This window comes from Tamandua tetradactyla, chromosome 24 (genome assembly GCF_023851605.1).
Source record: "Tamandua tetradactyla isolate mTamTet1 chromosome 24, mTamTet1.pri, whole genome shotgun sequence".
NCBI classification, from domain to species: domain Eukaryota; kingdom Metazoa; phylum Chordata; class Mammalia; order Pilosa; family Myrmecophagidae; genus Tamandua; species Tamandua tetradactyla.
In genome coordinates, this window is record NC_135350.1 from 45216636 (window position 1) to 45241201 (window position 24566).

At 40.8% G+C, this 24566-nt stretch overlaps 1 protein-coding gene across 1 annotated transcript in view; it reads left to right on the forward strand.

The window, feature by feature from the left end:
* Nucleotides 1-24566, forward strand: part of SCD5 (stearoyl-CoA desaturase 5) — a 244168-nt gene that overhangs the window by 216902 nt on the left and 2700 nt on the right. Inside the window, exon 4 of the mRNA XM_077143018.1 lies at nt 23124-23356. Coding sequence (XP_076999133.1) covers nt 23124-23356 — 233 coding nt within the window. The remainder of the gene's footprint in view (nt 1-23123; nt 23357-24566) is intronic.

The window sequence follows — 24566 nt, forward strand, 5'->3', positions numbered from 1 at the left end:
TCAGCCTCCTTAGACCAATGTATCTTTCCCTGGATGCCTTAGCTTAAAACTGTAAACTTGCAATTTATTAAACTCCCCTTTTTAAAAGCCATTCTGTTCCTGGTATATTGCATTCCAGCAGCTAGCAAACTAGAAGAGACCTGTTATGTCTATAGTACCCTCATTTGTCACCCTACCAATAATTTGATGTTTTGCTGATTTGCATAGGTCTTGAACCTAGAAACATTGAACCTATGCTACCATTCTTGGCTTATAGAAGAAGTTTCAACATCCCTTTTACCAAGCTTAGGCTTTAAGTTCACACATTAACTCCTGGTTTCATCATAATGAACAAAGGTTAGGCCAATGGATCATTCCTTGCAGCTAACATTTAGCCACTACCTCAAAAGGTTTCTTATTTCACTTCACCAATCTCTGTTCCTTTTTGATTATTTGCTCTTTGGCTGTAAGAATTCTTATTGCTATGCCATGTGACCCTACAATATTTGGATTCTCTCACCACTTTCAATTTTTAAAAATTATTTCTACTTTTGTTTCCATCATGATTGTGTTACTCTCGTTAGCAACATTTTAAGCACAGGCACTACTTTTGCATTTTTCAAACTGTTACTGATGTTCATAAAATATTTCAGAACTAAGCACATGCCCAGTGAAGTGCCCCTGACTAAAGAACGATGTATGGCAGAAAGATTGCTTATGGCTGCTAATACCAGCTGCTGGGAGTGGGCAGAGTTGAGGCCCTTTTCCACTTTGCCTTGTTTACAGCTGTGAACTTCCCTAAATGGAAAATTTGTAAGTAGAGATATTTCTATACTAAGGGGAATGGAAAATACAAAGGGAAAAAAAGATCATCCTCATCTTCATGAATTTTATAATCTAAATAGAAAGAAAAAGCACATACTTATGAAATAGTCAGAGACCTCTAAGCTCATATATGAAAGTAACACCATAGTTGATTACCTTAAGAGCCGAGGGAATTCAAAATAAAGGAAGAATGGCAGAACAAGGTCTTCGAGGAGTCTTCATGGAAATGATAATTCTATATAACTAGCAGATTGTGAATCTTTTCCTGACTACTTGCATTCCCTAGGAACATGATCCATCCTTCTGTTAAGACTTCTTTCATATCTTTCAGTAAGTGTTGTAGGTTGTCTTAGTTTTCCAGAGTTTCTATCACAAACATGGCCCAATGAGCTGGCTTACACAACAGGAATTTATTGGCTCATGGTTTTGAGGCTAGGAGAAGTCTAAAATCAAGATACTGGCAAGACTTGCTTTCTTGCCAAAGACTGTTCTTGATCTGTGCTGGCTGCCCACAGCCCTTGAGCTTCCTTGACTTGCATTTCTGTGTCCCACCACATGGCAATGTCCTCTTCTTACTTCCTGCCCTTTCACTTTCTGCTGACTTTCGGCTTTTGGCTCCTTCCTATGGCTTTCTCTTTAGAAAGCCTCACTAATCCAGATTAAGGCTCACCCTCATTTAAGTGGCCAAGCCTTATCTAAAATTAACATCTTCTAAAGGTCTTACTTATGATGTCTTACAAAGACACAGATTAAAGTTTTACAAAGACACAGATTAAGATTAAGAATATGTATTTATGGGGTTATGTAAATCAACTGACCATATAGGTCTTATCTGTTTCTTATTCAGTTTATTCCTAGACTTTCTGTAACTTTGTTGTTATTGTCAATAAATTGCTGAATTTATCTCTAACAGAGGGGGACTGTGAATACACGCCTAGACACTTTACCTCACCTCCCTTGATATTCTAGGTTAACAGGCAGGAATTGTCAAATTGCCCAGACTTTTTGCAAAATGCCACTGGGAGCCACCCCCTAGAAAGGATACCCATTGGTTATTGCCCCAAGACATGTTAGCATGACCAACTGAGCCCATACCAGGCACCTACAATCTAGATATCTGACATAATTCAGCCTTGGAAATTAAAAATTCACCTTCTTCTCTCCTTGCTTTTCTTAAAGACATGGTTTCACAGGTTCAGAAAATTATTTTTTAAATAATAATAATAAAAGAGAGAGAGCATTGGCTAACTCTCTTTCTTGGGAAAAAATACTCATTGCAAAGGATATTCCAGGAGTGGAGTTCTTAGTCTAAAATACTAAAATTACAAAGATTAAAAGAGATTAATTCCTAGTGAAGGAGAGACCAAAGAAAATCACTGCCAACCTATCAACTAAGGAACATCCTTGTCATGAATTGGTTCTGGACTGTCTCCCAGTCCAAGTCACTTACCTCTGTTTATTTTCCAATAAAACAATAACAAATCTGTCACACAGATAAAAAGAATCTTAATGCTGAGATAATGTTACTTGTCAAAACAGGCTTGTTGACTCAACTCAAGTGCACTGTGTTTTCTGACATGTGTCTTTCTTGTATAAACCTCTTTTTGGGGAGGGTGGGGAGTGGAGTGCACGGGCTTGGAATTGAACCCAGGTATCCCACATGACAGGCAAGAATTCTACCACTGAACTACGCTTGCACCCCCATAAACCTCCTTTTATTTTAAAATAAAGAAAAGCAATTACTTGGGTATCCTAATTATCAAGAGATCAAGAGAAAACCTTTGTACATTTCAAGATTAAATAAATAGGTTTTCACATTCTGACCAGATAAGAACCAGGATTTTTATAATGAAAACTTTAATTTACAAAGGATTAGGGAGCCAATATTTGCTCAAATGGATTGAGAAAGCAATGTGTTATAGGTGACTGTTATTACACTTCACTGCAAGAATGGGACGTTAAGCGTCTTGGAATCACAGGTGGTGGTAAGGTGACATCTGGATCCTGAAATCCAAATGTTTTGAGAAAAAGAGGAAAAGAAATTAGGAAAACCCTCATTATGGGGGTCCTAAGGCAGGGAGAAATTTTTTTAATTATTATGTCTCTGCTTCATAAACAAACATATGTATTCATTTTATCTTTGTTCATTTTATGATTTCCACCCTACTCTTTTTTTCTGTTCATTACTATCTGCACCAACTACCAGGAAAAGAGATCCGGGTGAAGACTAAGATTTTGTATTAACCGTTTGTGTCCAAATTGTATTGGAAGAAGAGATGACTAACATGATGTTCGACACCCTCTTTTTCTTCTAGTGTGTCCCCACCACCTCCATTACTGTGGATAACGATGTGCTGACATTGGCTTGCATACAAATAGGCAAAACATTTACTTTTAGATGACTCCCCTCAGGTGCTCACTCAGGAATGTTCTGCTCTGAAAAATATAAAATTCTGAGGAGGTCAGTTATCCTATTTCAAGCTCACATCAAATCTTAGAATAACAATAATAGCTTTCACTTGTTATTTCATCATTTGCCTAACACTCTTTATAATACTGATTTCAATGTATTGACTACATACTATGTCTCCATTCCGTTCTATGTGCATATAATTCATTATCTCTCGTCATTTATACATGAGGAATCTGAGGCTCTGAGAGGTTGACTAAGTTGCATTTTGTAAATAGCAGAGCTGGAATTTGAACCAACTCTGTCTTAGCCCAAAATACATGCTCTTTCTACTAATGGTATTTGTGGGGACTATGACCTTTCTTCTTCCTCCACTTTTTCCTACTGCTTACTTATTTTGTTTGTTTTATTTCAGTTCTAAGATATTCAGAATGAGAAATTATGCTTGCATGTAAACCAGAGTTATCGCCTGCTTAAACCTTTTTCTGACTCCCCTTGGGTAAAGTTAAAACCATCATCTTTATGACATGGCTATGTTCTTCTCATCTCTTGATCCTACCCACCTTGTGCTTTGCTCTCTAGTAATGCTGTTCCCCTCACACTCTATGCTGTTCCATAACTTGCTGCCTGTGCTCGTGCTGTGCCTTCAGCCTAGATCCTTGCTGCTCCAAGAGTAATCCTGGGACCATTGGTATCACCTGGGAGCTGGTTAGAAATGTGGGCTCTCAAGCCCCACCCTAGATCCCAAATTATTTTGTATGCACATTAATTGCTTGGGAAACACTGAATTAGAATGTTGTTTTCTCATGTTTTTCACCTGGACAATTCTTACTTGTTCTTCAGAACTCAACTCCAGGAAGCCTATATGTGAGGTCAGCAACTCTCAAAATATGTTCTAGAAAATATATCCTCTGGAGGTCTAGGAGGTCTTCCTTTTGCCAATGACCTATCTTTGTGAGGCAGATTTTCTTCACATACTTCAACAAGAAGAACACATTGCAAAAGATTTACTTCAGAAACAGATGTGACATTCCAGCTGTCTTCTAGTTAAGCCAGAAGTTAAAGAGGCTTACAAAATTGTAAAATAGTCCCATTCTAATTCTCACTAATTTTAAAAATTATAAGTCTGAGAGCTTGTTCTTAATTATTAGAGATGTTGCAGATGTACAGAAATATCATGTATAAAATACACAATTTCCCTATACCATCCTATTATTAACACTATTTTTTGTTTGTGGAAACAGAATTGATATGTATAGAACATGCAATTTATGTTAGTGTTCAATAGGTTTATTATTGCTTAAATGAATTAATAAATGTAATACCATTTCTATAATTAAATACACATTTGTATATTATATATTAATATTTAATATTTAAAAAATTTATAAAATATTTCTCAGTTTTAATTTTCAATGAATATCAACAGCTATAACCCACACAAACAAAAGTTCTTTGGATTTCTCAATAAATTTCTTGAAATGTAAAAGATCTTGAGTCCAAAATTTGAGATCCATTGTCTTAGGGTGAACTAAGTGCCCCTCATCAGCAGGTCCATAGCATCCCAGGCATATGTGACCTTTATGCTAGTCATTTTATATTAAAATTCACTGCTTCTGTATCTTTCTCATTAGACCATAAGTTCCTTGAAGAGCAAAACTGTTTCATTCCTCTTTCTATTAATTGAGCTTAGCAAAAATGCCTAGCATGCAAACAAAAACACGAAAAAACCACTTTTGGAAATACTTTCCAATGCTTTCCTTTTGGAAAAGTACTTTTGGGGGTGGTGTTTACTATGCAATTTGTAGAGAACAAACACTAGACAACCCACAGCTGAGAACCAATTTTGGGGGCGGACAATTTGTTTATGATGCTCTACCGCTTCGTTGCTGAAGTAAGCAGCGCAGAGAACCCACCAGCCACACTGGTGGAGCTCCACGCCCACTCAGTATGTTTCTGCAGCTGGAGGGCGACGTCCCTCTGCCGAAAAGGAAGGGTCCATGAAAACACTGCCCCTTCCTGCACGATCACTTCAGAGAAACAGTAATCTTCATGGGGCCCCATGGGGCCCCTGAACCCCTCGGGGAGAGGACTGTTAACAACGCACGGTGCAAGAACAAGTTAGGAGAACCATTTGTGGTGAACTGACCTCGGCCCACTCGGGAGCCTCGATCTGTGAGAGAAGATGAAGGCCACGGTCCTGCCCACGACGGACGCTGGTGTCAGATCAAGTCCCGCCGCGCAACAATTTGCAATTAGGAACAAAACAGCCATGCAACATGTCCGTAAGCTTGGTGAAGCCCCTCTCCCTGCCGATTAGACCTCCAGCAAGCGCCCTTAAGGAAAGGTGTGATCCAATGGTATTCTAGCGCCTTCTTGTCAGACTCCAGCAATGGAATTCTCAAAGTTGGGCCAGGACAGAGCAAAGCCCTAGGGTAGCACCCCTAGGGATCCTTGCTACTGAAAAGCACCTGTACAGTATTTCCAACCAATCCACATACTTTGAACATCACTTGCTTTCCAGTGAAAATTCGCTTCCTTGATCCTGATTACTATGTTGTTAGGGCTGATTTGATAGAAAGCTAACTGAAGACTTATAACAGATCCCTGACATGCGATATGATTACAGTTTGTCAAATGCTAACTAAACCTGGCTGAAGTGTGGGTTCCTAATTAGGGTACTTCAACTGTTAATACACTGCTTCTAGGGTAAAGAAAAATACGCACCCCACATACACTATTTCAAGTATTTTAAAGTAAAGCATGGGCAGTATAACAACATCAAATACTTCTAGTGCAGTGAAAAATAAATAGAGTTATATCTCACCTATCCAAAACTCACCTCTTCAATAATTTCATCTAACCTGAAAAAAAAAAAAAAACAAGAACCTGGGAATAAACAAAGAGAATCAGCCTTTGTGCTGAAATGATAGACCCATTATTTCATGGAATCCTTTAAACTCCAAAGCATATGTATAACACCTTCTACCTCTATAGAAAGAGATCTTTGAATAAGTGTCACAATGCTAATTTTTCATTCTCAGTTACTAAATATTGATCCAGACAATGTTAAACAAGCAAGGATGATTTTTTATTCTTTTTTAAAAAGAAGTTTTATTGAGATAAATTCATATACCATATAATCCATCTGTATTAGTTAGGGTTCTCTAGAGAAACAGAATCAACAGGGAATGCTCTCAAATATAATATTTGTTAAAGTGTCTCATGTGACCACGGGAATGCAGAGTCCAAAATCCGCAGGGCAGACTGTGAAGCCAACGATTCTGATGGAGGGTCTGGACGAATGCCACAGGAGAGGCTCACCAGCAGATACAGGAAGAGCCTGTCTCTTCTGAATCCTCCTTAAAAGGCTTCCAGTGATCAGATTAAGTATTACTCATTGCAGAAGACACTCCCCTTTGGCTGATTACAAATGTAATCAGCTGTGGATGTAGCTGACATAATCATGATTTAATTCTATGAAATGTCCTCATCACAACAGACAGGCCAGCACTTGCCCAACCAGACAAACAGGTACCACCACTTGGCCAAGTTGACACATGAACCTGACCATGACACCATCTGAAGTGTATAATCAGTGTCTTCTAGTATATTCAGAGTTGTGCATTCATCACCACAATCAATTCTAGAATATTTTCACCCTCAAGAGGTTTCACTATGTTGGACAGTCCCACATTTCATTGTCTGGCTTTCCTTTTAGTAAAACACTGAACTTTCCCTTTCAACCGCAATTGCACCCACATATCATCACTGTTAATTACAGCCACTATAATGTGCTACCGTCACTTCTATCCACTTCCAAACATTTACATTTTCTGCATGAATTAAGCATGAGCTCCCTATTCTCTGCCTTCATTCTATCTTCTGGCAACCTATGTTCTGGATATTTATACCATGAGTTTGCTGGGTTTATTTAATTCATATTAGTGAGATCATACAATATTTGTCCTTTTATGTCAGACTTATTTCACTCAAAGTCACATACATCATGACTTCATTTCTGCTTACAGCTGTATAATATTCTGTCATATATATATATGAAAATGGGCAAAGTGTATATATATATATATATACACGCCACATATATACACTGTATATATATATATATACACCACATTTTGTTTCTCCATTCATTGGATATTTATGGTTATGGTATGGACACCTAGGTTGTTTCCATCTTTTGGCAATTGTCAATAATGCCACTGTGAACATCAGTGTTGCAAATGTCTGTTCACATACCTGCTTTCTGTCCTTCTGGGTATATACCTGGTAGTGGGATTGCCAGACCATATGGCAGTTTTATATTTAGCTTCCTGAGCACCAAACTGTCGTCCACAGTGGCTGTACCATTCTACATTCTCACCAATAGGGAATAAGTACTCCTATTTCCCCACATCATCTCTAACACTTGCAGTTTGCTGTTTTTTGAATAGTGCTTTTCTAGTCAGTGTGAAATTATATCTCATTGCAGTTTTGATTTGCATTTCCCTAATAGGTTATGATGTTGAACAGCTTTTCATGTGCTTTTAGCTATTCGTATATACTCTTTGGAGTAATGTCTATTCAAGTCTTTGCCCATTTTCAAATTGGGTTGTTTATCTTTTTATCATTGAGTTATAGGATCTCTTTATGTATCCTGGATATTGAACCCTTATCAGATATGTATCCTGGATATTGAACCCTTATCAGATATGTTTCCAAGTATTTTCTCCCATTGAGTAGGCTCCCTTTTCACCCTCTTGACAAAATCTAAACACAAAAGTATTCGATTTTGAGGAAGTCCCATTTATATATTTTTTTCTTTCATTGCTTGTGCTTTTATGTAAGGTCTAAGAAACCACCTCCTACTGCAAGATCTTCAAGATGCTGCCCTACATTTTCTTCTAGGAATTTTATGGTTCTGTCTTTTATATTTAGGTCTTTGATCCATTTTGAATTAATTTTTGTATGAAATGTGAGATAAGGGTCCTGTTTCATTATTTTGCCTATGGATACCCAGTTCTCCCAGCACCACTTACTGAAAAGACTATTCTTTCCCAATTGAGTGGATTTGGCAGCCTTGTCAAAAATGACTTACCATAGATGTGAGGGTCTATTTCTGAACTCCAAATTAGATTTCATTAGTTGATATGTCTATCTTTATGCCACTATGAAACTGTTTTGAGCACTGTAGTTTTGTAATTGCTTTAAAGTCAGGAATTGAGAGTCCTCCAACTTCATTTTTGTTTTACAAGATGTTTGGACACTTACCCTTCCAAGTAAATTTGGTAATTGGCTTCTCCAGTTTGGCAAAGCAGGCTGTTGGAATTTTGATTGGGATTATGTTGCATCTGTAAATCAATTTGGCATCTTAACAATATTTAGTCTTCCAGTACATAAACTTGGAATGTCATTCCATTTACTTAGTTCTTCTTTGATTTCTTTTGGCAATGCTTTTGTAGTTTTCTGAATACAGGTCCTTTACATCCTTGGTTAAGTTGCTAGATATTCGATTATTTTATTTGCTATTTTTTAAATGTCTTTTATGTTAAATATGACATAGATACAAAGTAGAGAAAGAAAAAGCAATGATTTTCAAAGTGCACTTTTTAATAAGCAGGCACAGAACAGATTTCAGAGTTTGTTATGGGTTACCATTCCAGCATTTCAGAATTTTCCTTCTAGCTGCTCCATAACATTGGAGGCTAGAAGAATTTTTTTCTTTTTTGTGAAAAATAACACCTATACAAAGAAGCAATAAACGTAAAAGCATTTTGGCAACAATTAGTTGTAGAACATATATCAGAGTTTGATATGGGTTACAATTCCACCATTTTAGGTTTTTACTTCTAGCTGCTCCAAGACACTGGAGACTAAAAGAAACACCAATATAATGATTCAGCAATCACATTCATTTATTAAATGATACCATCAGTGCGCAACTCCACCATCACCTTTGATACTTCTCCCGCTTTTCAGGGGTATTTCATTTGCCCACTCTAACTCTTTCATGTTAAAAGGGACTGTCAAAAATATAGGATGGGGGATGGAAGTAGTTGATATTCTGGAGTGGCTGCCTTCTTGCATTTCAGAACTAATCTGGTCCAGGAACCCATCTGGAGGCTGTAGGTTTCTGGAATGTTACCCCAGTGCATGGAACCTTTGTAGAACCTTATATATCACCCTAGGTATTCTTTAAGATTAGCTGGATTATATTTGATTAGGGTTTGGCAATTTATGATAGGTAGCAATGTTTAACAGAAGCTTGCATAAGAGTGACCTCCAGAGTAGCCTCTCAACTCTATTTGAACTCTCTCAGCCACTGATACCTTATTTGTTACATTCTTTTCCCCCATTTGGTCAGAATGGCATTGTTGATCCCATGCTACCAGGCAAGGCTTATCCCTGGGAATCATCTCCCATGCTGCCAGGAAGACTTTCACCCCTGGATGTCATTTCCCACGTAGGGAGAGGGCAATGATTTCACTTACAGAGTTGGACTTAGAGAGAGAGAGGCCATATCTGAGCAACTAAAGAGATCCTCCAGAAGTAACTCTTAGGCATATCTATAGGTAGGCAATGCTTCTCAGGTATATAGATAAGCTTCATAAGAGCAAGCCTCAAGATCAAAGTCTTGGCTTATTGATTTGGATGTCCTTAATGCTTGACACAGTATCCGGGGTTTCCCCAGTGGTAAAGTTTAATAGTTCCATATTTTTTCTCCCATCCCTCAAGGAACTTTGCCAATATTTTTTTATTATTAAAAATATATTGGCAATATACTCTGGGATATATCCATGCACTATATCAAGCTATACAGGATTAGAGGCCCTAATTCCCACTCTGGGTTCCCTGCATTTGGTTGTTCAAATGATCAAGGGGGGTTCATGTGTGTGGAGTGTGGAGTGAGTTGCGGGTCACAGGGCTACATCAGTGAGTGTAACACATTCATGGAATGCGGCTTGGCTTACTTCCTAGTCCTTGTCTCTCTGTCCGTGCACTTCTAAGGGCACCAGGCTTCTGTTTGGCAAGAGGCGTGTTAGGTGTTTGCTCTAACTGGAAGATCTCCAGGTCTTTCCATTTCTATTCTTCAGTTTTTGCAACCAGGGCCTCCTTATGTAGTACAGAAGACCCTCCCACATCACTTACACCCTGGAACAGCCATCCCAGTCACCTTCTCCTCCCTTCTCTAGCTGTTCCTTGAAAACAGGGGTGAACGCAATCTATCTTATCCCACCATTTTCCCAGAACTCAGTTGCTATTATAAATAGAATTTTTTTCCTGATTTCCTCCTCAGATTGCTCATTACTAGTGTATAGAACCACTGTTGATTTTTGTTTATTAATCTCATATCCTGCCACTTTGTGGGACTGTTTATTAGGTCTAGTAGCTCTGTGGTAGATTTTTCAGGACTTTCTAAGTATAGGATTATATCATCTGTAAATACTGAAAGTTTTATTTCTTAGCAAGGGCAATTTTATTCAAAGCTATATGCAATAGTCAGGAGACAGAGCCCAGAGCCAAATCTGCACTCAACTCCAAAGCAAAGGACAGGAGGGTTTTTAAGCACAGAGATGAGCTAGAGAAAAAGTATACAGAGATGTTAGGATTTGGTCAAGCAATGGGGTGGGTCAAACACATGAAGTTGTCTTTACTTAATTTTACTGTTGAGGCCGGTGGAACATGTTGTATATGGATTCTATAAGGGCGAGGAAGGTCAGGGACCTATAGTCAGGGAGAAGCCCATTGTGGTGGTTAGATTCAGGTGTCGACTTGGCTAGGTGAAGGTGCCTAGTTCTTTTGCTGTGGACATGAGCCAATGGCATGTAATCTCATCTGTTGCTGATTACATCTTCAGTCAGCTAGGAGGCGTGCCTGCTGCAATGAATGTTGTTTGATTTAATTGGCTGGTGCTTAAATGAGAGAGCTCAGTGTAGCACAGCAAAAGCAGCTCAGCATACCTCATCTCAGCACTCACAGCTCAGCCCAGGCTTTCGGAGATGCAGAAAAAATCACCCTGGGGAAAGTTGTTGGAACCCAGAGGCTTGGAGAGAAGGCCAGCAGAGATGACCCTGTGCCTTCCCATGTAAGAAAGAACCTCAGTGGAAAGTTAGCTGCCTTTCCTTTGAAGAACTAATGAAATAAATCCCCTTTTATTAAAAGCCAATCTATCTCTGGTATATTGCATTCTGGTAGCTAGCAAACTAAAACACCTGTCTAAAGTTTAGTCAAGCCAAGGGGAAGCTAAGGCTGTCTTCTTCACTAATTCAAAATATGGGGAATATCTTAATCTATGCTGTTTCCAGGACACAGGGTTTACATAAAATTCATCATTGTCACTGTCTAGGTAGATGAGACCCCCTCCAGCTCTCATCTAGAGTCTGGGTATTCTTGATTTGCATATAAATTAAACAAATTTATTTCTCTGGTTTTCAAACTCTCTGCAGATTAACAGCAACAAATTAGGAGTGGGCAGAGAAACTACTGCAAATCGAAATATTGGCAAACAAAAGTGACAGCTTATCAGTGTGTACCTGAGCAAAATAAGTATACTATTAGAACTCAACATGACTCAAATAGCTGGGCTCTTCAAACTTCAACAGATGCTGTGGGCAACACACAGAGCACCCACTGAGTTTTCTAAAGAACACTCTCATTGTATCAGACACCGTTGCAGATCTTCTGGACTTCCTATGTCCCTAAGCTGTTGGCCATTCATTCTGCTCAGCTCTCTGGGCACTCCAGCTGGCTTCAGGCAATTTCATCCTGACACACCCTCCTCATACCAGCAGTGTGTGTACCTCCTGTCTCTAGCCTTGGCTGGAATCTGTAAGCCCTGGAATCTAAGACATCTTTTGGCACCCACATTTGCAATCCAGGAGTTTGCATGTGGTGATAGGCCAGTGCAGTGAAGAGATTCTTTGAACAGTGGAAGGTGAGAGCTGACACATATATTCTTTTTCCTCATCTTCCTCCCAGAAGGAATGTCCTGAGACTCAATAATTATATGGTCTTTTGGAACATCGTCCCACCAAATTGAGTGATTAGCCTTTGGACTTGATATTAAACATTGGACAGCTCAGAAATCCACCCTCCTATCAGCTTCCCCATCTTCCCTGCTTCCCCCTATCTGTTTCCCAGTTACTATATTCTCTTTATAAACTAAGCTTTTTTCTCAAGGCCTGACATCTGAGAAACTCAGGCTAAAACACTCATCACCATTAAGGAAACATCAGGTTTCATTCCATGCACTATTCTTAAAAAGACAGAAAAATAGGTAATGATTTTCATATATAATTTTTTAAATGTTTGGGTAAGTTAACATGGAAATTCCCAACTAGCAGGAAAATTCAGCTCCCTAGAATGATTGTCTTGAATTTTTACAGCACAGTTATACTGAAGGGACATTGAATAATGCAATAATCATGGTTCAGAGGAGATTTATCAGAGAAGGCTTTCTGAAGAAATCAGTTTTGAGCTGAATTCTGAAGGCCTGGAGAGCTTTGAAAGACCACTGCAGCTTATATAAAGAAATGGAACCATTGCTTAAAAGCGTGTGTGGTACACAAGGGCCATATCTTTTGCATATGATATGAAGAACTTGACCTCAACAGAAAAAATAGCCAGCCTACCTAATCAATTCAGCTGCAGCAGCTGATATGGATCATGAAGGTGGATGAAATGACTTGGTTGGCTGCTTTTCCTGCACAGACCTAGCTGCTGGTGAGTTGCTTACTTATTGAAAGAGTTTTAGAATTAAACTTACTTCCTTGGGTGGGATGGTGACTGTCCTTTAAGCCCGAGATCTATACGTATGTAAGTTAGAATGATCAAGGAAGCACACACACATCCAACTACTATCTAATATCATTGTGATTCCTTTCAAAATTTTACTGCCAAGAAAGCAGGGAGAGACAATCTCAACTTGAAAAGCACTGCTGTTTAAATTGACTTAAATTTTCTTAATTAAATACTAGGTCATATCCAAGAGTAAATAAAGTCACAGTTCAACAATAACATCATCAAAGAAAAAGATAGTTACCTTGCAAAGGCACTGGGCTTTCACCCCTTTTGGGATCGATTATCTCTGACAGTTTCAATTATGGACTTTATCCCCATAAAGATGAAAATACATAAAAACAGCTTGCATACAATTTCAAGAATCACAGGTTAAATGATTGTATTTTCTCCTAAAGTGCTTAGTTCACTTCGGATAGCAAAGATGAAAGTGAACTGCCACTTTAAGGATGAGAAAAAGTGGAAATGCACCTCATTGTTAAAAAAGGTTATTTTGAAAATGATCTTAATTGTTCATTTTATTTATTCCATAATACATATCATAGGAGCTGGCATGTTTTTCCTATAACTAATCAAGAGCAGTTAATAATTAATAAGGAAGGGAAGACAGTGCAGGAGAGAGGGGATGACAGCGAATGAGAAAAGGACGGAGAACCCTAGAGAGATGCGATGACATTTGGCCTTATACAATTCTATTGACAAGGCTAGAAAAACTCTTAAGTTCCAAACAATTGGGAGGGTGGACTGACCTCACTGCTTCTGCAGAAGATATATGGACCCTCACCTTTTCCTGCAGTTCTGCAGTTCAACTGCTTACTGAGTACCTTTTGTGTACATTGTAAGTATTTTGTGTACAAAGAACTGCAAATTAGAATAAGAAAGAGACCTGCCCTCAAGGAACTTGCCATCTACTATGAATCACAGCTTTGCAAAAGATAAAATGCTTTTAACTTTCATCAGACCAATCTTAGCAATTAGGTACCTAGGCATTTTCTTTAAGCACTTCATTGTTAATGAAGTAAGAATAATGCATTCATGCTGAAATTCTGAAATAATTGTAGTCATCTTTTGAACTGCTGCTTAGTAGATTAGTATAAACTGTACAAAAACAAATTAAATTCAAATGGGTGGATGCAACTAACCTCTATATTCAGACCCCCAAAGTAAATAAAGCCGAAAGCAGAAAGAAAATTAAAATATGTCCTTTTCCTGATGCATTGCAAGGTGTTAAAGGAGCTGCTCCATGAGGCAGAGGTTGGCTATCTCTGCTCCCTCCAAGGGTGGAGTTTATTTGTGGGAATGCTTATCATCAAGTAATGCAGGGGAAGTGATGCCAAGACTAATTGAGGGTCAATGACGGAACTGGAGTGATTGAAACTTTCAGAGAATACTTCAAATTCAGCAATCATAAACATTTCCACTTATGGACACCGAGCACAGTAGAGGCAAAATCGAGAGCACAGCAGCAAAGCGCCTTTTCAACTTCAACAATTCAAAAAGTCTGGAAGATTTTTTGAACATCTCCAGGGAGCTACCCTATAAACAGATCTGCAAACAAATGAATCACATATTCTACCTCCATGTGGGTGATGCTGAAAGGTTAGACAAAGGAGAGAGGAGAAAGGAGTCCATCCATTTAGGATCTGCCAGGGTGTATCATTTGTCCTCTAAATAAGTGTTAGGTAAGAATCCAGATGATTTTTGTCTGGTCCCTTACCAGATGCAAAAATTGTAGGGAAAATGAATTTCTGGTTAAGCCTTAAGTGAAATCTCCAAACCAAATACGTTTAATCAAGATGCCATGACAGTTCATCGGTCATCGTTATGGTACATTTGAGGGGCTGTAATTTCTTTTTTCACCCCTTGTGGTGTTTACTTCTTTTCACATATCCTCAGGCTGGCCACCCCCCTGGAAGTTGGCAGGTCATTTCCCCTTCCTTCATGCTCTAATAGATTTCACTCTCAAGATCTCACACACCACCAGCTCTGCACTGCTGTGCTTAGGGTTAGTAAAGCAGTAGGAAAACGCTTGCATCCAGAGAACACCAATTTCTTTGTCCATTAAAGAAAAGATGAGACTTTTAAGATGTTTATCACACCCAGATTTGAAAAAATATACATGAAACCCCAGATCCTTTCTTCCCATCGAACAAATTTTTTTGTTTCAAGGCTATTCTATTATTTATTTCTTTTCAAATTAGAGAAATTGTAGGTTTACAAAAAATCAATCAGAAAATTCCCACCCCACCCCCACATACATACAATTTTCCCTATTATTATTATATACTTTGCATTAGTGTGGTACATTTGTTGCAATTGATGAAAAAATAGGAATTTACTTGGTGTGAGTCCTCAGGATCAACATCTGGGAAGGAAGGGAAGGAAGCAGGACTAAGCAGAGGAAAAAGTTGGGCTGTGGTCAGTCTCGATGGAGGCATCAGCTGCCCCCCTGAGGAGTGCTGAAGCTGGGGTGACCCTTCAGAGTAGTCCTGAATTGGGACTGTGGGACTAGGTCTTTACACCCCTTATCAGTCCGTCACTGGTGCCATCATTGGAAAGGAGGTGTGACCTTGGACTTATACTGGGAGAATAAGTCCTTCAATACTTGTGGGGATCTGGGTGGCACATTACAATGGTCACTACAGTCTATGGGTTACTTTCAGTTACTATGCAGAAAACCTTGATTCAACTTACATGAACAGTAGAAAATTCCTTGTGTCCCAGAGTAACGCCTCCAGCAATATAACGACTCCAGGATTGATTGGTTCAGTGGCTGAATAACATATCCAAGGACCTTTCCATCTTTCTGTTCTGCCCACCTGACTGGTCAGCTTTCTTTATGTTATCATCACAAGATGGGTGCAGCAGGACTGGATGTCACTGTGGAAAAAGGGAGGTCATCTCTCTGCACTCTTTCTACTGTCAAGAAGAATCTTTTTCTTCCTATTGTCAAGAAAAATCTTTCCTCAGTGGACTTCCCTCATATCTTATTGGCCACTACTGTGTCTTATGCTTATCCCTATATTAATTATCAGCAAAGTGAATGTGATCATCATGATTGCCTTAAACTACCCATGCCCTAGGTGAGATCCGTATTCCCTGAAGGAAATACCTGCTGGGAGGAAGGTTGGGTACCTGAATGAAATTAGGGCATTGCAGCAAATAAGAGAGGATGAGGGTGGATTATAGGAGGGCAACCATCAATGTTTGCAATGAGGAGCTTTTAAAAATATCAGTGCCCTATTTCTGAAAGTGATTTGAACAGTGAATAAAAAAGTATTTGCAAAGTCCTCAATGATGAAAAAGGAGGAAATTCAACTTCTCCATTTGGAGAATTCCTGATATTCTTGCAAGCAGTGGGGACAACCAAATCAATAGCTCGAGTCCTCAATCTTGGGGTTTGTTCATATGAAACTTATCCCCGCAAAGGATAGACTAAGCCTACTCAAAATTAGGCCTAAGAGTCATCCCCAGAGAACCTCTTTTGTTGCTCATATGTGGCCTATCTCTTCCCAGCCAACATGGCACACAGACTCACTGCCCTCCTCCCTCACTACATGGGATATGACTCCCAGGGGTATAAACCTCCCAGACAACATAGGACAGAAATCCTAGAATGAGCTGGGACTCAGCATCAAGGGATTGAGAAAATCTTCTCATCCAAAAGGGGGAAGAGAAAAATGAGACAAAATAAAGTGTCAGTGGCTAAGAGATTTCAAACAGAGTTGAGAGGTTATCCTAGAGGTTATTCTTATGCATTTTAAAGATATCCTGTTTTTAGTTTAAGGTCTATTAGAGAGGCTAGAGGGCAATACCTGAAACTGTAGAGCTCTGTTTCGGTAGCCATGTTTTTGAAGATGAGTGTATGATAGAGCTTTTGCAATGTGACTATGTGAGTGTGAAAACCTTGTGTCTGATGCTCCTTTTATCTACTATGTTGACAGGTGAGTAAAAAATATGGATTAAAAATAGACAAATAATAGGGGGAACAAATGTTGAAATGAACTGAGTAGATTGCAATACTAGTGAACAATGAAAGGGAGTGGTAAGGGGTATAGAAGAAAATAGGGGGAACAAAGATTAAAATCTACTGAGTAGATGGAAATACTAGTGGTCAATAAGAGGGAGGGGTAAGGTGTATGGTGTGTGTGAGTTTTTTCTTTTTTCTTTTTATTTCTTTTCCTGGAGTGATGCAAATGTTCTAAAAAAAATAACATGGTGATGAATATGCCACTATATGATGATATTGTGAGCCATTGACTGTAAATCATACACAAAATATTTGTATGTTAAGAATGTTCATGTTTGTATGTTGTTTTGGTTTGATAATACAAAATAAAAAAAAAACTGAAAAAAAATATCAGTGCCCAAACCCCAGCACCAGAGATTCTGATTCAGTTGGTCTGCAGTGGGTAGCCAACACTGGCAATTTTTAAATGCCCCCCAAGTCATTCTAATGTGCAGTCAGAGTTGAGACCAGTGATGTAGCAGGTGCCCATTAAATGAGCAGGTAGGAATACTCAGAGGAGAGAGGTATAGGAAATGCCATGCAGGGGCACCTTGCATGGTCCAAGGACATCAGGGAAGGACCCCAAGAGGAAGTGATGTTTAGACTGATACTTGGAAGAATCGAGTCCATCAGAGCAGGGGAAGAAGGTCATAGGTAGAGGGGACAGAGCAAGTGTGGTACAGCCGAGGAACAGAAAGTCGTACAGTGTACCTACAAGGCACAAAGTATTCACTTCTGACCTTGTGGTGACAGCTTACTCAAATACTTGCAATTGATGGAGCAGGGGCTAGAGTAGCCCAGAATCCTCATGAGTTGGCTTCCTCTCATGATCCGCTCTTGATAGGTGTTGTGAGCAACATGTTATACTTAGAGCAGACAACCCAGTTTTAAGAATTTGAGGTCTGGTTATGTTCTGCACAACCAGTGCGACCTTGGGGAAGTCCCATGACCTTTCTGGACCTTAGTCATCACTTCTGCAAAGGAAGCACCTCACAAGGCTACTGTGAAAATCAGAGCAGAAAATATATGTGAGTGGCACACATTAATACGCTGTTGAGTTCCAAATTTCTGATCATTACCACCTCTCTCAAGAACACCTCTGAACTCCAGCTAACTACTTGCCATCTTTGCTTGAATGTCTAATGTGCATCTCAAACTAACACGCTTAAGACTGAGCTCTGTATATGCCCCACTAAAACACCTCTTCCTCCATTTTCCTCATATCAACTAATGGCATCTCCTCCCATGATGTCACCCTTGACTCCTTCCTTTCTCTCCAACACCAAATCTGTTAACAAAGTCTGTCACTCTACTTTCAAAATATGTACAGAATTTGACAACTTCTCCCCACCCCCCACTATGATGTCAGTTTAAGCTTCCATCCGCTCCTACCTGGATCATTGCAGCAATCTCCTAGCTTGTCTGCCTGCTTCAGCCCTCCCCTGCAGTCCTGTGCTGGTCTGAATCTTTTATGCACTGCAGAAAAGCCATGTCCTTTAATCCTCTTTCAATATTGCTGTGTGGAATCTTTTTTCTATGGAGACATGACCCACCCAACTATGGGTGGTAACTTTTGATTAGATGGCTTCTATGGAGATATGTCTCCACCCATTCAAGGTGGGGTTGCTTACTGGAGCCCTTTAAGAGGGAACCATTTTGGGAAAAGCTGCAGAACCAACAGAGTCTAGACAGCCAGAGACCTTTGGAGATCAAGAAGGAAAACATCCCCAGGGGAGCTTCATGAAACAAGAAGCCGGGAGAGAAAGCTAGCACATGTCTCCATGTGCCCTCTCAGCTGAGAGAGAAACCCCGAATTTCGCTGGTGAAGGTAACCTCTTGTTGTTGCCCTAATTTGGACACTTTCATTCTTTAAAACTGTATATTAGCAACTTAATAAATTCCCCTTTTAAAAAAGCCATTCCAGGGTTACAAGAGTAGTTCAGTGGTACAATTCTCACCTGCCATGCAGGAGACCAGGTCCATGCACTTACAAAAAACAAACAAGCAAACAAAAATTCAACAAATGGTACTGCAATAACAGGATACTCACATGGGAAAATAGTAAAATGTGACTCGGCCATATAGCATACAAAAAAAAAGAAAGCCATTTCGTTTCTGTTATATCACATTCTGGCAGCTTGATATAAATCCAGTTTCAACACAACACTCAGATACTGTTAAGATGTAAGTCAGATCACGTTTCTCCTTTGCTCAAAAACCCTACAAAGACTCTGCCATACTCAGTAATGTCAACACCCTCCGTGACTTGGTCCTCCATTATCCCTGTCACTTCATCGTTTACAGCTCTCCCCTTGTTCATTCTGCTTTAGCCCCAAGTCTCTTACTCTTACCTGAATGTACCAGGCACAGTACTGCCTCAGGGTCTTTGCACTTGGTTTCCTCTTCTCCGGTTAGCCATATAACTATTCACTTCCTTAAGTCTTTACTCAAAAACCATAGTCCCAGTAAGGGACCTGCCCTTGACATTTCTTAGCCCCCTCTCTGCTTAGTTATTTTTCTTCTTAGTATTTACCACTAACGTGACTTATATTTTGCTTATTTATATTGTTTATTGTCTGTCTTTCCCACCTGAATATGAACTCCACAAGGGCAGAGATTTTTGTCTGTTTTGTTCACTTTATATCTCCAGTGCTAAAACCTAGCATGTAGTAGGCACTCAACAAGTTTGTCAATATCTGCGTTTTACAGAAAAGAAACCTGAAGCTCAGTGAAATTAAATAATTTACTTGATATCACACAGCTAGAAGATGCTGAGCTTGGTAGGTCAATGTACATGATGTTTTACAAATGAAAAAACAATTTCACAAAAGACAAAGCAACATCAAGGGCCCCTTCCAGCCCTCCTCCCTACCACCAGATGGGAAAAGGAAGTCTTTTAAATGCAGGAGGATTATGCGCTGAGAGAGTAATAGCAAAAGAGGAGGGCTCCATGGAATTGCTCTGCGGACTCCTGGCTGGGACATTCAGGCTTGAGTGTTATTGAGCAGGGAAGCCGGGAGCATCTCAGCGCCTGTTCAGAGGAAGAAGTCCTGTGGCTAATGAAGTGGAGACCATCTGCGTGGGGCTCTGGAGCAGGAGGGAGGGATCTGCAGCTAGGTGGGAAAGATTTGTTGAGTCCTTCTGAGATGGGCAGGAGACTTTTTAGACAGTTATTAGCATCGGGACCCACCTCACTGGCATCCCACCCAGATTCGCCGTGGGAATCCTTCCTTTTTCATCCATTCTGAGCACACAAAGAAGAATCCTAGCAGATTACCAGGAAGAAAACTGGAAAACAGCCCTGTGATTCGATCTGCTAAAGCTTTGTTGAAATCAGGACCATGAATTTTTTTTTTTTAAAGAGCATTTTTTTTGAGGAAGAAAAATTTGACTGGACAGTGGTTGTGTTAGGAGGTGAAACTGCGGCCTCTTTTTCCTCATGCTTGGGAAGCCACATCGCTGGTTCTCTCCCTATAAAATGGCCTACCCCTGCAGTGGGGAAGGCAGAGTCTGGAACCAGAGTCAAGGCCAGCAGGAGGTTCCCTTAAATGGTTTGGAGTGAGGGGGCAGGCCCAGGACTTGAGAGGAAGCTGAGTCCTGCAAGCCAGAGGGGTCCCTAGGGTTGGGGTAGAGAGCAGGGGCGGGACCATGGAAATAAGCTGCTTTCCTCCTCCAAGGTGCAGATCAGAAGCCGCAGCAGAGGGCCCTGGACACTGGGCATCCCTTCCATTCCCCTTCGGTGCCCCCTCCCTCTTCATCCGTGGTCCCAGAATCATGCACTGGTGCCGCGAGGGGCTTCACCCAGACCCCCTTGAGCTGATGCTCCCACCCCCCAGCTGCTCTCCCTTCCTGTAATTTGCCCTCATCCACAGGGAACTGACTCGTCCAAGGATGTGCCAAAGGCTGGATGGTCACCCTGAGGCCAAAGGTTGGATGATATGGGGATGCCTTTCAATTTGGGACAACTCTGAAGAGCTATCCAGCTCTAGGGCTCCCCACGGGACCTGCTGAAACTCATGGTGGGCAAGCTGCTCCCTCCACCCCACCCACTTCCTCCCTTCCTCACAGGTATCTCTGGAGAGCACTTCCCAGATGCATTCCCAAGGCAACTCTGGGGAGCCCAGCCTCAACCAGTCCCTTCCTCATCTGTGGCCTGTGCCTTTCCAACCACAGCTGCTCATTGACCTCCAAGCGTCCCTCTTTCCACTAAAATGCAGGCATCCTATAACCCAATGGCTGGAAAATGGGTGCTGATGGGTAAATATGTGGCCCCCCAAAATATTATCACCATGGAAACTGACACGTGCAGTTAGTAATCTATAAAGCACATTTACAGGAACAATTTCTTTTGTGAAGCAGAATAGTATAATGGTCCCTGAAGTAATTCAGTCCTGGATTTGCATATTGATCCTTGACCAGTTACATAACATTCCTGTTGCTCAGTTTAATTTCCCCATCTGTAAAATGGGGATAAGAACTGTCTCTCCCTCATATAGTTATTGGTAGAATTAAATGAGTCACTGCACTTAAAACTCCCAGAATGGTCCTAACACATATTATGTTCAAAGTACATGTTAGCTATTGATACTTGATTCTTCCAACAACCCGTGAGGCACTTAAAATGATTACCGATGTGGGATATTTCTCGCGCCCTGCCTCGTACCATCTTAGCCCACCTTTCATTCCAGCCATTACTGCAGCCACGTGCTGAGGCACTGTGTGTCTTTTACTTCCTGCCCTGGGCTTTTCTGCCACCTCCACCTGAGATGCCTGCAGAACCCACTAAGCCATTTTGACCCAAGCAAGCCTGGATGTGTGAGGGAGTTAACACCCCATGTAACAACAGTTGACCAGTGGGGAATTGGAGCCAGTGGATAAATACTCCCTTCCTTTCCTTGAGTGAATAATTCTGAGGTATATTTCATCCCTCTGAGATCCAAGTCCAGTTGTCTGCACCAGCAGCCAAACTGATATCATGTGCCTGGCTCGGCCTTCCCTCCTTCCCTGGTCACTCCTAGTTGCCCACTTGGTACTTGAAAGCACTTTCCCAAATAAATTACTCACACACCCACCCTTTCCTCATGCTCTGCTTTGGTGGGGAGCCATCTAGCTATGCACATGAAGAGAGGGAAAGACTAATAAGAGGGTTGTTCAATATCCAAAATTAGATCTGAATTCAAGCCAGAGTCTTCCACTTCTTGAGTCACATGCCCTCACATTGGCCACCTCCCAGCTGATACACATGTATTTTAAGAGGGCTTCCAGAAGCTTGATTCGCCAATGGGAGGCCAAGGGAGAAATATCTATGAACAGATAGCTTTGGACACTTTCCTCTCCCAGCCCCTCTTCTGTCCATGCATGAGCCAGTCCTGCCTGGCAGAAAGATGGTAGACAGTTATTCCAGTTGACTGAAGAGCTGTATCTATATCACCTTCATATCATCAGCACTCAGCTCAGGGCCTGGCATATAGTAAATGCTCAGTAAATGTTTGCTGGTTACACAGATCCAGAAAACACACTATTGAGGGTTTGCTTTTTTAATGATTACTTTTTGAATGCTGTTTCCTATTTCTGTACTTATTCTTTATTTCTGATGCTGGTTGGGAATGTCATCTCTGATGGACAGAGAACATTTTATGTGTTTGCTTACCTTTTTTTTTTTTACTAAGCTAAGTTGATACAGAATCATGTACCTGAAAAGTATTCGAGAAATATTGACTAAGTAACTCATGAGAGAAATCTCCAGGAAGTGTCTCAAACCAATGGCTAGCAGGGCAAATGCAGCTTGGCCAGCACAACGCTGATTATTTTATACTGAAATTCCTCTGAATCATGCCATGGGCCCTACCACATCCTAATACATTCTGCCTATCCCAATTCTCAAATCTGTGTTACCTGCCTAGCCCTTGTTTGGCTTTGTGATCCCTACAGAATGACATAGCAGGGTATTCTTTATGTAGAAAGAGTTGAAGGAGCTGACCGGCACAATTCCTTCCTTGGACTTTTTTTTTTTTTTCTCTCTGCATCTTCCTGTCACTTGCTCAGCTTGTCCCCGCCTCCATCAACAGGTGCCAAGTGGTGATGGGCTGTCCTACCTTACAGGTACTATAAGATTACCGTGGTGCTCATGTGCTTCGTGGTCCCCACGCTGGTGCCCTGGTATATCTGGGGAGAAAGCCTGTGGAATTCCTACTTCCTGGCTTCCATCCTGCGCTACACCATCTCGCTCAACATCACCTGGCTGGTCAACAGTGCCGCCCACATGTACGGAAACCGGCCTTACAACAAGAACATTAGCCCGCGGCAGAACCCGCTGGTCACCCTGGGCGCCATTGGTAAGCAGGGCTGTTGAGAAGCAAGGGGGGCGGGGTTGGAGGCACGGAGGTGGGTTGGGGAAACAGCTCGGATTTTCTTGGCTGCGAGATGGGTCTGTAGAGTCTGTAATGAGAGGCAGCAGAGTGCAGTGGAGTGAACTTGGACTTTAGAGTTAGAATCCTGGCTCTTGGACAAATCACTTAATCTCTCTGATTACCAGTTTTCTTATCTGTGAAATAGGACTAGCAATGCCTGCTTCACAGGGATTTTGTGGGATTAAGATACTATGTGTAAACCGCTTGGGACAGTGCCAAGCACATAATAGATGATCCATAATTGGTAGCTATTATTTTTATTTTGAAAATTGAACTAAAGAAGAAGCCACAGTTGACTTTTTCTCTCTTTTTTTAATTAGGTTTACAGAAAAAATGATGCAAAAAATACAGAGTTCCCATATACCACCACTCCCCCCCCCCACACACACACCATTATTAACACTTGTGTTAGTGAGGCTTCTTGATAAGCTAAGCCTCGAGCATAGAGATCCAACCCAGGAAGGGCAGTGTCTCCTTTAAAGCAGGAACAGTCAGTGCCGTCACTCAGTGATGAGTTTCTGCTGTCATTTCATTAGATAAACACCAAATTCAGCTGCAGAATCACTGGATAAACAAGGAGAATATTGCCTTGAAGAATAGGAGCAGGAGTTCCTGATTCCTCCAACTGCTTTCTCCTCCTCTCCACCCTTCAACTACCAAGGGGACAGCGAAGAGGAGAGCCAAATCCATTGTTGGTATGGAGAGCAGACAGGAGTGGGGACAAGAGGGACTGTCACCTTCAAATATAGGGATGACTGGCCAGGAAACCCATGGAAGGGGGCCATGGCCCAGGCCCCAAAGAGCTGGGTATTTGTTTTAAGTCTCTCCAGGTCAACACTGGACTCCCAGTGAGTCCGTTTCACAAAGGTCCTTGGAAGGCTCTCATTACATCTAACTGTGCAGTAGGGTGGGTGATGCATACATAGTTCTTAGAACAGTGTCTGTTTCTGAAAATCAGGAGTCAGAACTTCTCTATATGGTATTCAAGTCCAGGAAAATATATTTAAAGTGATGGGGGTAGAGGAGCAGGGGTAGGGAAGACCTTAAAACTAAACTAAAAAGAAAATTACAGACCACAGATCCATCCACCTGATAGTAGAACAGAATCCTTCAAATGTGGTTTATAGGAGAACTA